Genomic DNA, 13,300 nt, shown 5'->3' with positions numbered 1-13,300 from the left:
AAAACATATAAAATGTTTTACAGATGGAATTTAACACCAGTGAGATTAGCAAAAAAAGTTTTAAAAATACTTCAAACAGGTGTTGGAAATGCAAACAAAAGCCAGGTACTTATTACCATATCTGGTGGACTAAAAGATTTTGGTCAAAAATACACTTAATGGTTGGAGAAAGTGACTAAAAAACAAATAGATTTTAAGCCAGAATTATTTTTGTTAGGAATAATAGGAGCAAATTATGAGAAAGACTGTATATATTTAATTTTACATGTACTAGCCTAATCCTATAAAATTATATGTGTGTGTGTGTGTGTGTGTGGAGAGAGAGAGAGATAGAGAGAGAGAGATGGATATAGATAGATAGAGATGGATATGTATAGATATATGTTGTAAAATAAATAACTTACGATCACCAGGAGGATTCAAGTAAGAAAATACTTTAATAAAACCAAGCTTTCGTTGGGAGCTCCCAACAAAAGCTTGGTTTTATTAAAGTATTTTCTTACTTGAATCCTCCTGGTGATCGTAAGTTATTTATTTAACAATATGAATATATTGTTACGGACATTATCTATCATAGATATATGTATAGATATAGATATAAAATAATATAAAAGAATTCAAACTCATCTTTCAGTGGAAAAGGGCATTTTCCCAGGGTCCTCAGAGACCAGCCTTAAACACAGGTATTTGGGGGGAACCCCAAAGTCTGCATATTATATTAATTAGGACTGAACTAAAAAGGACAAATCAGGATTCATGCTGAATTACAAGAAAATGTCAGCACAGTGCTAAATTCCATCCTGGGAGTCCCAAAGGTGCTTTTTCAAGACGCAACTGGACTTCCTTGTTTTTCTTTGAAGACGTTTTGCTTCTCATCCAAGAAGCTTCTTCAGCTCTGACCGGATGGTGGGGAATGGAAGAATCTCCACAGACTTCCATCCAGGGAATTTTTAGGAAGAGAATAAAAAACAAAACCTCCAACATAGAAACATCCTGATATAAATCTGTCACTTGGAATACGGTGTACACACGCCTGATCAAATTGCACCTCAAGAGCCGTGTTTAGAGTTGGGAAAGATGCAGAAGGGCAGCCAAAACAATGAAGGAGGGTAGCAGCTCCCATCCTGGGAAAGATTGCGGTAGAAATTGGCTTTTAGCTCAAAGAAAAAGCAGGTGAGGGGTAGTCTGCAAGAGAGGCATCTTGACCAGGTGTGGTACAAGAAGCCCTTTTCTCCTTATTTCAGCATTAATACCTTTTACTTAGCTTGACTATTCAGGAGTCTTTACTGAAAGCAAAAATACGTAATTAATTTTCTTATCGCTTTAATGGAATTTCATTGTTGTTTGCTACTATTTTGATAGTTTTAAGATGTTGGTTGTTTGGGGTGATTTTAATTTTGGCTGCCATGTTTACTCTGCTATTGTTAGGATAGTATATTAGTCATTTACCGGTATTTATGTATTACATTTCAATGGCACCTATCTCTCTTCTTTGTCAACTTTGTTAGTTTTAATGTTAAGATTCATGATCTTCGCCCCTTGGATAGCTTCATTGTCAATTCTAAGGCTTGTTGTTCTAGTCATTAGTTTGGTCTTCTTTAAAATTAACAGAAAAAGTCACTCTGTTAAAGTTGGTAAAATTATCTTAAATTGGAATTGGAATTGAAGATGGGGGCAAACAAAAGATTTGTAGAGTGTAGATGCATGTGCGCAGACTGGCCGTGGGGAGAACAGCCACCGAGGCCTTGATCAATTGTTCCATATAAGGGAAGATTCTACCCCCACCCTATTTGTGCTTTGCTCCCTTCCTTGCCAGTCTGCGGCATATTTCTTGACTGCCTGTGCTTTTCAATAGATGGTTGATCCTGAAAGGCAAAAGCTCTTCGCCCCTTGGATAGCTTCATTGTCAATTCTAAGGCTTGTTGTTCTAGTCATTAGTTTGGTCTTCTTTAAAATTAACAGAAAAAGTCACTCTGTTAAAAGTTGGTAAAATTATCTTAAATTGGAATTGGAATTGAAGATGGGGGCAAACAAAAGATTTGTAGAGTGTAGATGCATGTGCGGTGAAATCCCCGGAAGCCCCAGTGGAAGCAGGATGATTGCAGAGGGTTGTGTTGATAAATCTTCCTCCAGAAAATAATTTTGCTCACAAACGTATCCTTTCCATCGCCCAAGGCAGGAGACACCACTGCAGTGCTTAAAACTGAGTTGTTCATAGATAGTTTGAGGTATTTGCTTATTTCAGTCCCAGCTGTTTTAAAGCAATGGGCGAATATCTGAGTTAGACCAATCCAAGTGGAGAAGTAATTGGAGTAGCTTTCAGGACTGACAGCTCAGTGGAGCCTCCTTGCGCTTTGCTCTGGATTTCCAGTGCTAGCAGCAAAGGGCTGCCGAGGGCTGCTGCTTTCCTGCTGTGCGTGCGGCTGACTCTGAAGGTGCTCAGCCTCCATATTAGCCCGCAGTGTGTGCCCTTCGGTACCAGCTTCAGATGGCTGCTGCTCCCTCCCTTCTTTTGTGGGCCTCCCAGAGACCCCTGATGCCTGGTTCTGGTCCCATTTGCTATTAATTATTGCACAGAAACATAATTCATGGGGAAAGAGAAGTCTGCTCTAGCAGCTACTATGCGAGCAGCTGCAGGTACTCGGAAGGTCCGCAATCAGCAGCTCTGCACGTCTAAGGGCCAGGCGCTGGGGCTGCTACCTTCGTGTGGGGGGGATTTAGCTGGCCTTGGTCGGAAAAGCTGAGTCGGGCTTCCAATCTCATCCAGCAACAGGCACCTCCAGGTTGTCCAGCCCAAGCCAGAGAGCAAATGCTCAATTCAGAAGAGCCTCCTCGCGCTGTTGAGGGATACAGAAATGGAGCCATCCCTGGTGCCTCTCCTCAGCATCCCCTAAGGCCTCCCTCTGCTCTTCCTTACCTTTCAGACCAACATCCCTTTCCTGCAGAACGTGCTCAGTAATAATCAGTTCCTCCATGGCACTGTGGACACCCAGTTTATTGATGAAAACCCAGACCTTTTCCATCTGCGGCCTGGCCAGAACAGAGCTCAGAAGCTGCTCCACTACCTGGGTAGGTTTAGAATCCTGCCCTTGAACAGGGCCCTGGGGACTGTGTTCTCTCTCCCCCCCCCCCATGCTCAAGAAAGGAACCCAAATTTGGGCCTCCATGACCAATGGCTGCCTCTTTTCTGCCTGGACACATCCAGCAGAAGGGGACTCACCATCACTACTATTAAGAATTTCCCCCCCCTCCATTTAACCAGAATCTGCTTTCCTGTCCCTTAAACCCTTGTTCCACGCCCTCTCCCTGGAGTGGCAGAGATCCTAGCTCGGCTTGCTTCTGTGCTCCCTCCCTTCGGGTCTTGATGGGTTCACACGTTGGGTCTTGACTGGGCAGGGAGGGAGAAAGGAATCCAAATGAATATTAATCTTGGGGTTACTTTTTAGAAACGGAGGTCCAGAACCAAGTGGCCAGAAGGATCTGCAGGCAGTCCCCTCCACTGACTTCTCCTCCTTTTCCTTTCCAGGACACGTCATGGTAAATGGCCCCACCACGCCCATCCCTGTGAAAGCCCGGCCTTCGCCCATTGACCCGGTGGTCCCTGCGGTTCCCTTAGGTGAGTTGCTCCCAGGAGCCGCCTTGATTTCCAGAAGAACCAGGGCAGCTGTCAAGACTGATTGGCATTTTCACCTATGTTCTGCTTCACTTGCAGCTTAACAAAGAAAAAGGGGGAGGGGGGATAGAAGGCAAGGGTGGGGGCAATTGCCTCTGAGCACCCGTCTGTTCCAGTGAGAGAGTGCCCAACCCAAGGACACATTGAGCGGGAGGCTAGTGTGGCTCGCTGGTTTCTCATAACAAAACGAACAGAAGTGATTGGTGGGCGTAATGGACTTCGGGTGGGCCGCAGAGGAAGGGGGGAATTAACTATGCTACCTGGTTTTGCTTCGTCTGTGCCAATATGGTTTATTCAGTGAAGTTTATACTCTTGGTAAAATAATGTCCCAGGACAGTGATGGCGAACCTTTTAGAGACCGAGTGCCCAAACTGCAACCCAAAACCCACTTATGCATCGTCAGGTGCCAGGTGGGTGTGGCCCATTGGGTGGGCGTGGCCCATTGGGTGGGCGTGGCCCATTGGGTGGGCGTGGCTGCAGTGGTAACGGCAGACTGGGTGGGACTAAAAAGTTCAATCAATCAATTCCAACTTTGCAAGATCTTTTTTTTCCCGCAAGAAGTTGAAATTGACTGATTGAATCTTTTTTTTTTTTGCACACGGAGGCGGAGGCCTAAAGCGAAAAGGTTTTATAAAACCCAGCTGAAGGCCTAGGACTGGGGCGACGGCGCGCGTGCCCACAAAGAGGGCTCTGAGTGCCGCCTCTGGCACCCGTGCCATAGGTTCGCCACTACTGTCCCAGGAGTTTCTTTTTCTGGATCTGCCAACTGGACAGCTCTGGGTTTAAGCCCTCCCAGCAGCCCTCTGGCTGCAGCAAAGGAAAATGCTCGGCTGGACTTTCCTCTCTGCTGGCGGCCATGGCTGACTAACGCTGGGCTTCAGGAAGCCTCCTGCTGCTGCTGCTGCCCTGAGTTGCAGAAGCATTTCAGGCCAAGGGGACCATCTACAATGGGTGGTTAATTACTTGCTGACTTGGTGGGACTGATAAACTACCCAAGTCTGGGGCAACTCTCTGCAGCCTCCATTCCAATGTACAGGAATAGGGTTAAAAACAGAATTCGCACACAGCAGCACGCAGTCCCAACCAGACGCAATTATCTTTTGATTTATTTGATTTGCCTAAGTGGCTCTGGAAAGCTCCCATCTTTGAGAAAACAGCAACCAAATGGAAGCAAGTTAAAACAGAGATACAAGCATATACAATCCATCAATAAAACCTCATGGAAATGACGTAATAGGCATCCATTCTCCAAGATTCCAAGCAAAAACTATGTCATTCTCCTGGAGAAGCCTTAATGGCCTTTGGGGAAACAGAGACTCAGCATCATCAATATAAGCCTGTTGAGGGAATGGAAGGAAAGGTAGGAAAGAGAATTAGCTCGAGTGACCTAGTGAAAAAGCAGCTTGGCATGATTCCGACAGACGAGACCAGTAAAAACAGAACTCCAAGGCAAAAGGTTTCCTTAAAGAACATATTTATTTGGCTACATCAGTGATGGCGAACCTTTTAGAGACCGAGGGCCCAAAAACTGGCCCCGCCCCTGCTCCACTACCACCACCCCACTCTGCCCCCACTCTGCCCCCCCATCCTCCGCCCCGCCTGCCCACAGGACCACTCACCGCCTCCAGGGCCTGCCGCAGATCGCCCAGGCAGCGCTATGGCGGCCACACCCTCTGCCCGCGCCCTGCAGCATCAACTGCATGATGGGGTGTGAGGGCAGAGTCTTGTCTATGGTGCCTGGCTGCCATGTCCTTGGCTTTGCTGCTCCGTGTGGGCCACGCTCGAGGGCAGCTCTCCTTCAGGGGGGCTGCTGGAGAGGAGGGGGTCACGGGGAGAGGCAAGGCTGGGGTAACAGCACGTATGCCCACAGAGAGGGCTCCGAGTGCCGCCTCTGGCACCCGTGCCATAGGTTCGCCACCACTGGGCTACATGATCAAAAGTGAAACCAAGACTGAAGTTCCCTCCCAAAGGTTACAAAGTTACAAAGTAATATGTCATAATCACATTCTCCAATAAACTACTTTGGTGGGCTTCCTAACGAAAGTTTCAGCCAGCCAAAACTCAGGCAGCAATGACCTTGGTTCCCACAGAACAATTTATTGTTTTGACTAAGCTAAAAAAATACTCATCCCCCCTTCCAACTCTGTGGCAACTGAAAACGAAGTGGAAATGGCTTCAACCAAATTCGTTTGCAATGTTGACACAACTCCCTCCCTCCCTCCCTCCCAACCACCCCATCGCACACAAAAGAACCTGTGTCCAGACCCTCTTCAGAAGGGCCAGGACACACTGCAGCACCACAGCACTAAGAAAAGCAGAAGAGAAATGGCTGCTTGACATCTTTCTGCGTAATGGCTGTCCCAAAATCCAAACCACCACACACACACACAGCTAACTGCCACACAAAAACGAACCCTACCATACACAAAAGCGGTGTCAGAAATGACAGCCAGAATTCTCCAACCCCAAGAATAGCGATAGCACACAAACCCACAGCCACACTCTGCCAGGAATTATCTAGAACCAAAGACAAGACACAGAAGGATGAAAGAAGCAATGCCATCTACAAAATCAACTGTAACTATTCTATGTGGGACAAACATGTCAGTTAAAAACTAGGATCCATGAACACCAGCTGGCAGTCAAACACCACGATCCCAAATCCCCAATCACTATCCACGTTGACACCAAACAACACCAGTTTAATTGGAGCAACACTAAAATCATTGGCCACGCTCCCACCCGGCACACCCAGGAGTTCCCCGAAGCCTAGCCCTCCACGAGCAGTTCCATCAACAGACACATCGACCCACAACCAGCCTATGAACCCCTTAGAATCCAAATCAACCGCACAGCCGTCCGGAGGCAGCACCGGGGGCACCGGCCCTGAAGCCCCTCCCCCCAGCAGTTCGCCTTCCAGTGACCCTGACCTGATATAATCTCCCCATCACAAGACCCGTTACCAGCCTCTGACCCACTGATAGTTCACACGCTCCAAGGGCTCTGACTTGAAGCACCTCCTCACCACAAGCCTCTCTCTGATGACCCACACCTGGCCCATCACAATACCCTCACTTGACACTCCCACACCTGAAGCCCTTATCAAAAGTAGAACACTGACACAGACACCCACTAAACTCCGCTGATGTTATCTAGCCTGGTCACAAAACGTTCGCTTGGAGAACGAACCTTCACCCTCATAAACAATTTTAGTAAGTTATCACTTTCTGTTAAAATATAATAAATAATATCTTCTCATATTTTGTCTCTTATCATAAATAAATCTAAAGAGCCTTGTTGTTCAGTCCTGCTCAGCAAAAGTCCATTAAAAGTTACTGGAGATAACAACATCTCTATTTTAGCTTTGCTTGAATAAACCTAATTTATATTCCTTTCCAGGGATGGTATAAGGCAGTGGTTCTCAACCTGTGGGTCGGGACCCCATTTGGGGTCGATCGACCATTTCACAGGGGTCGCCAAGCAAGGCTGTCCGCCATTTTTTTTGTCCGCCATTTTTTCCCCCTTTTCCGGCGGGTGCCTTACCTCCCTTGGGCTGGGCCAGCTGGTGGTCGGCCTGCTCCGTCTCTGCCGCTTGCCAGCTACGCCTCGGCCGGCGCAGGGGGCAGAACCACGCATGTGCGGCGCTCCCGGGCAGGGAAAGTCCTCGACTTACGACCGGTTGGGTAGTCCTCGACTTACGACCAGTTTAGTCCTTGACTTACGACCGGTTGGGGTTGCGGCATTAAAAAGGTTGAGAACCACTGGTATAGGGTTTCCTGCCTTGAGCAGGGGGGTGGGCTAAAAGACCTCTGAGGTCCCTTCCAGCCCTAGATTCTATGTTCTACTTTTAACAATCTTGGTTTTTAATACCTTGAAATGCTGTCCTAGAACTTGGTTTCTTTCCATTTATTTTCTTCGTCCTGTCTCACAAAAGTCCTCAAAACACCAATAAGACTCTTTTGCACAACCACTGTGGGCAACCACAGTAAAAGTCATTTTACAACCTGAGATCTCCACAGTCCCATTAACCAAGGAGGATCTAGTTCTGTGTTTCTTTCTCGAGTCAGCTGCTTCTCAGCCCCAGCAGATCCCCATCCTCTCCTGCACCCCCCTGGCAGAGGCCCTGGCAAGAGACGGAGGACCAGGCCAAGGAGCCCCAGCACGGGTGTTGGCCAGGCATCCTCTGCAAGAATCCCCAGGCAGGACAGATGGGAAGCTATCAGCCAAGATGCTGGGTGGCTCAGGCCTCTGCTGGGTCTTCCCACCCTAAGGGGCCTCTCTCTCCGGTAAATCCCGGTTAAGGGCGTCCGTCCTTCAGCAACAGTAGGGAAAGGGAAAGGCCTGTCACCTTCATGGTGAAATCACTGCTTCTACCTGGTTGAGAGAGAATTCCCCTCCCCCTGCAGGGATAGCAAAAGTTAGTGTTGAGCAGAAATGTCCTCACAGGGCTCCCCCTCTTCTGCCCCCCCCCCAGTCTCCCCAAAAGGCCTTTGGTCCCACCTTCCAAGGCAGCGGAAGAGTCCTTGGCCCACAGTGGACAGAAAGGTTTGTAATGACAGGCTTGAAAAGGACACCTGAAAAAAGAGAGAGAATGCTTTCCTGTCTTATCTCCAGGACTGGCTTTTTCCTGCAAAATATGCCACACAAGCAGATGTTTGTACCTGTTCAATATTTCATAGCTAAATGGAGCCCCCCAAAATGAGGGGCACAGGGGACAGAGTTATAATACAGCTACATAATTTGCAGATCAGCAAGGTTCATTTTAATTATATTTGATTCCAGATTTGCATCACAATATTTCTTCGTTAGTGGCTATTCCCCAACCTAAGACAGGTATTAAGAAAATGAAGTAAGGAGGTGAAAATCTTATTAACAGCCTCCAAGATGATGTTCAATTCTCTGGTAGTTTTTATAAGGAGATCTGGGAAGAGCCAGCAGGAAATAGAAGACTTTTTTTTAAGAAATACAAATAAAATAGTTTAATTACAGATGTGACAGAATAATTTCCAAGATTTATCAGCTGTTTCTTTCAATGTCTTATCTATTTTTTTCTTCTTTTGTTCTTTCTGAGGTTATTTTTTTTAGCATCCTCACCCCCTCGCCCCTTTCTTAAACAACTGATGTTTCTCAAAGGAAATTTCACCCCAGATGCTTCTTCACCTTGTCAGGGGTTGCAGTCCAGCTTCCAAGTGCCAACCAGTCAGTTCGGTGATGCCATCCAATGTGGATATACAGAAAAAAATGTCTATGGAGATTCTCAGTCATTCAGGTCGTAGTTATCCTAAAGGTGCTTTTTTCATGAGGCAACTGGACTTTCTTGATTTTTTTGAAGACATTTCACTTCTCATCCCAAAAAATTGTTGGATGAGCTGAAGAAGCTTCTTGGATGAGAAGCGAAACATCTTCAAAAAAAAACAAAAAACAAGAACAAGAAAGTCCAGTTGTCTCGTGAAAAAGCATCTTTGAGATTTGAAAAAATGGTATGTCACTCTGCACCCACAATTACTGTGGCTAGATGTCTGGCTCAACAGCACAGCCACAGACCCCCACCAGAAATGTCCCAGCACGCTGGGAATCTGGCTTCTGCTTTTGCACTGTGGAGAGTCACCATCCAGTGAGCGGCTGCCCCATCAGTGCCAAGAAGACACACCTCACTTTGGCACCTTCGGTCAGGATGTCTGGCCCATACTCCTGCATGTAGGTTAGGAGGTGAGCCAGGAAAAATCCCAGTTGCTGGGAGTCCCCATTGAATCACACACCCAGCGGTGGGGCTTTCCTTCTTCTTGGGCCTGTGGCTCCGTCCCCCTCCCGGTGCAGTGGCTCTGGTGGGACCCCTCTGCATTGGCCGAGCAGTTGCTGCTGCCCCAGCAGGGGTTGCTGAGACTCCTGTCATTGTGTCTAATGGGGAGGCTCTCCTGCCATCTCCTCCTCTCAGGCTTGGCAAGCGTCCCCAGAGGTCGTCCTGGTTAGGGTCTCACACGCTTTGAGGCTTTGAAATGCTCCCATCGTGGTGTGCATGGCTTGCCTCATAAGGAACTTGGCTTGATCAACTTCACCACCTTCTTCCTCTCCATATCCAAGCTCTTCCAGCTCCACTTGCCATTCTCATCATCGGCTGCCTCAGATGAGGGTCACTCCTTTAGTCCTCCCTTCCCAGTCGTCTTTCTTTCCAACACCAATGGACCACCTGGGCTTCGATGAATCTCTCAGGCTGGTGACCTCTTCCGTCCATTCCGAGAGGTCCACTCCAAGGTTAGCCTTGGCAGAGGCTTCCCCCCAGCACTCAGCTTTCTCTTGGTCACTGCCTTGTGGTCGAAATCCTTGCATGGTCCCCATGGTAGAGGTAGGTGCCTCTCTGGGTTGACCACTATTGCAGATTCCACTTAATGTAAGGACCTGCCCCAACTGTCCCCCTCAGGAAAGTCCGACTCTTGAGGTGGTTAATCAAAACAGCTTTTACTGAAAAGACAGTGGCTGCAGTAAAGCCAAGTGGAATCTAACATTCCCGCACAAAGCTATTCTTCCCACTTTGAAACCCAGCCCCCTTGAACAGTCCACCGCAAGGATGTTTGGAGAGTGCTGAGGTACAAAATAGATAACAGGTCATCCTCAGGGCGCAGAACTGACTGGGAGAAAGTTCATCCCATCTCTGAAGATGATCCCCCTCCTTAATTCCCATGCAGTTACTGCAAAAGCATGCAAAGAATGCTCCCCTGGAGCATCCTCTTCCCCCCTCCACAAGAATGGCAGGGCACCCCAAAAGGGGACCTGACAAAGGCTCAGAATGAACAAAAACTTGCAAGAAAAGTCAAAGATAATAAAAAAAAATAACAAGAAAAAAGTCAAGGAAACAGTAGGTCCACTTAAGAGAGAAGATGGCAAGGAAGTAATTTTTAACTGGCTGACAAACCATACTCAACGAGTAATCCTCAACAGCACTATATCCACATGGAGGGAAGCAAGCAGTGGGGTACCACAAGGTTCTGTCTTAGGCCCAGTACTCTTCAATATCTTCATAAATGACTTAGATGAGGGAATAGAAGGGAAACTCATCAAATTTGCAGATGACACTAAACTGGCAGGAATAGCCAACACCCCAGAAGACGAGCTCAGGATCCAAAAAGATCTTGACAGACTTGAACAATGGGCCCTATCCAACAAAATGATATTTAATGTGGAGAAAAGCAAGGATTTATACCTAGTCAGGAAAAACCAAAGTTACAAATACAGATTAAGCAAAAACTGGCTCAAAAACCGTAACTTCATGTGAAGTATTAGTACCACTTTAGTAAGACCGCATCTGGAATAATGCGTCCAGTTTTGGTCACTGTGTTACGAAAAAGATGTTGAGACTTTGGAAAAAGTTCAGAGAAGAGCAACTAAAATGATTAGAGGCCTGGAGACTAAAACATATGAAGAACAGTTGCAGGACATGGGTTTGGCTAGTCTAGAGAAAAGAAGGAATAGGGGTGTCATGATAGCAATATTACAGTATTTGAGAGGTTGCCATAAAGAGGAGGGGTCAACTTATTTACCAAAGCACCAGAGGGCAGGACAAAAAACCATGGATTGGAAACTAATCAAGGAGAGAAGCAACTTGGAACTAAGGAGAATCTTGCTAACAGTGAGGACAATTAACCAGTGGAACAGCTGGCCTCCAGAAGTTGTAGGTCAAGGGTGTCAAACTGCCGACCTGCGGGCTGGATGCGTCATGGCCCGCCCCATTGCCGGCAATGGTAAAAAAGTCACGATTCACCGCGACACATCACATGATGTTGCAAGCTTGACACCCCTATTGTAGGTGCTTTATCACTGGTGATTTTTAAGAAGAGACTGGATAGTCACTTGTCTGAAATGGTATAGGGGCTCCTGCTTGAGCAGGGGGCTGGACTAGAACAGGGGTCCTCAACCCCTGATCCATGGACCGGTATCGGGCCGCAGCATGCCAGCAACTAGTCCACAGAAACAAGCAAAGCCCCATCCGTGGGATGCAGGCAGCACACAAAACCACGCACACTCCAGTGTGTGGAAAAACCTTTCTCTACGGAACTAGTTCCTGGCGCCCAAAAGGTTGACGATCTCTGGACTAGAAGACCTCCAAGGTCCCTTCCAGCTCTATTCTGATTGGACTACCTGAACAATAACATGGAATGGATTTTGCTTTTGCTTTTTCATTTTTTCAGTTACCTTTCCCCCCCCCCCCCAAGTAATTAAATAGGTTTTTTTTTCTTCTTCATTATGTAACTTCTTTCTTTTTAAAAGAATATAGCTATATAATTAAATTACTATTTAGTATGTATACAACATTACAAGTTAATCCCAAAGGTGCTTTTTCAGGAGGCAACTGGACTTTCTTGTTTTTCTTTGAAGACGTTTTGCTTCTCATCCAAGAAGCTTCCTCAGCTCTGACCGGATGGTGGGGAATGAAAAGATCCGATCAGAGCTGAAGAAGCTTCTTGGATGAGAAGCAAACCGTCTTCAAAGAAAAACAAGAAAGTCCAGTTCCCGCCTGAAAAACACCTTTAGGATAACCATGATCTGGATGACTGAGAATTTCCGTAGACATTACAGGTTAATAAAAAAAAATTATGTATTTTTTCTCCAATAGTTTTATTAGTTTCCTGATGGTTTTTGTGGGGAGGATAATTTCCTCCCTTGTCCTTCTGGATGGGTCTCACATGCAGATCAATACAGCGCCCCTCCCCTCTTTGCCCCCCCCCCTTTGCCACCAGTTGGCTGGATCAATAATTCTGGACCCAAAGAAAACAAATTCCAGCTAGCTAGCCGATCTAGTCTGTATCTGTCAGATGTCTGGTCCTTCTTATATCCAAGTCAGTATGACCATAAAGAAGTCCAGGGAGAGGATAGGATATTGAGATTCTTATGTTACAGAATATTAATCAAATAGGTGGCCTTTTAGGAGATCGATAGAGCCATGTTTAAAAAAAACTTGTCGAGAGAGTGGGAGCTTGTAGACAGCTCAAGAGATCTCGCTTCAGCCAACATCTCTCCTAATCCCCATTGATCTGTCTTTTTTAATTGTTTTCTTTGTTTGTGTGGAAGACTGGAAGACTGGTATTTACTTGGAAAGCATTAATTTTCTAGGAGATTGACATTCGATGGAAGAGAGTATTTGTGGCTCAGGGTTGAACTGTGGGGTGCTTGGTGGTCTCAGTTTTTTTCTTGCAGACGTTTCATGACCCAGCTGGATAACATCATCAGTGCTAGCTTGAAGTCCTACCTGCTGGCTCCACTTGGCAGAATCTCAGTGCTGGTCTCTCTTGCGGGCTAGCTTGGAAAGCAGGCGGGGAGGAGACACACCCAGAGCAGATCCCTAGGCCCAACAAGCCTCTTCACAAAACACTTAAGCTTCCTGGGGACCCCATTCAGCAGCTTAAGGACTTTGGGCTGATGGCATATGATGGCAACGACATCATGAGAATACTGTAGATCAATTAGAAACATTTAGAAAAGTTCTTTATGAGTTTTGGAAGTTAAATCCGGTCCGTGCCTTATTCCAAGTCAGGAAAGAGATACAGACAAAAGGAAAAGGAGGCCGTACGGGTCTGGATGGGGAGGAACAGACTCAGGCTCAACCCTTCCAAGACCGAGTGGCTGTGGTTGCCG

The 13,300-nt window shown here is 46.7% G+C and overlaps 1 protein-coding gene across 1 annotated transcript in view; it reads left to right on the top strand.

The window, feature by feature from the left end:
• Positions 1 to 2,588: 2,588 nt before the first annotated feature.
• Positions 2,589 to 13,300, top strand: part of PC (pyruvate carboxylase) — a 19,655-nt gene continuing 8,943 nt past the window's right edge. The window contains exons 1-3 of the mRNA XM_015827155.1: positions 2,589 to 2,648; positions 2,925 to 3,069; positions 3,527 to 3,616. Of these exons, the coding sequence (XP_015682641.1) occupies positions 2,589 to 2,648; positions 2,925 to 3,069; positions 3,527 to 3,616 (295 nt within the window). The remainder of the gene's footprint in view (positions 2,649 to 2,924; positions 3,070 to 3,526; positions 3,617 to 13,300) is intronic.

This window comes from Protobothrops mucrosquamatus, unplaced genomic scaffold, assembly GCF_001527695.2.
Source record: "Protobothrops mucrosquamatus isolate PMUCROS unplaced genomic scaffold, P.Mucros_1.0 scaffold3533, whole genome shotgun sequence".
NCBI lineage: Eukaryota > Metazoa > Chordata > Lepidosauria > Squamata > Viperidae > Protobothrops > Protobothrops mucrosquamatus.
This window is presented reverse-complemented; position numbering and strand designations above follow the sequence as displayed.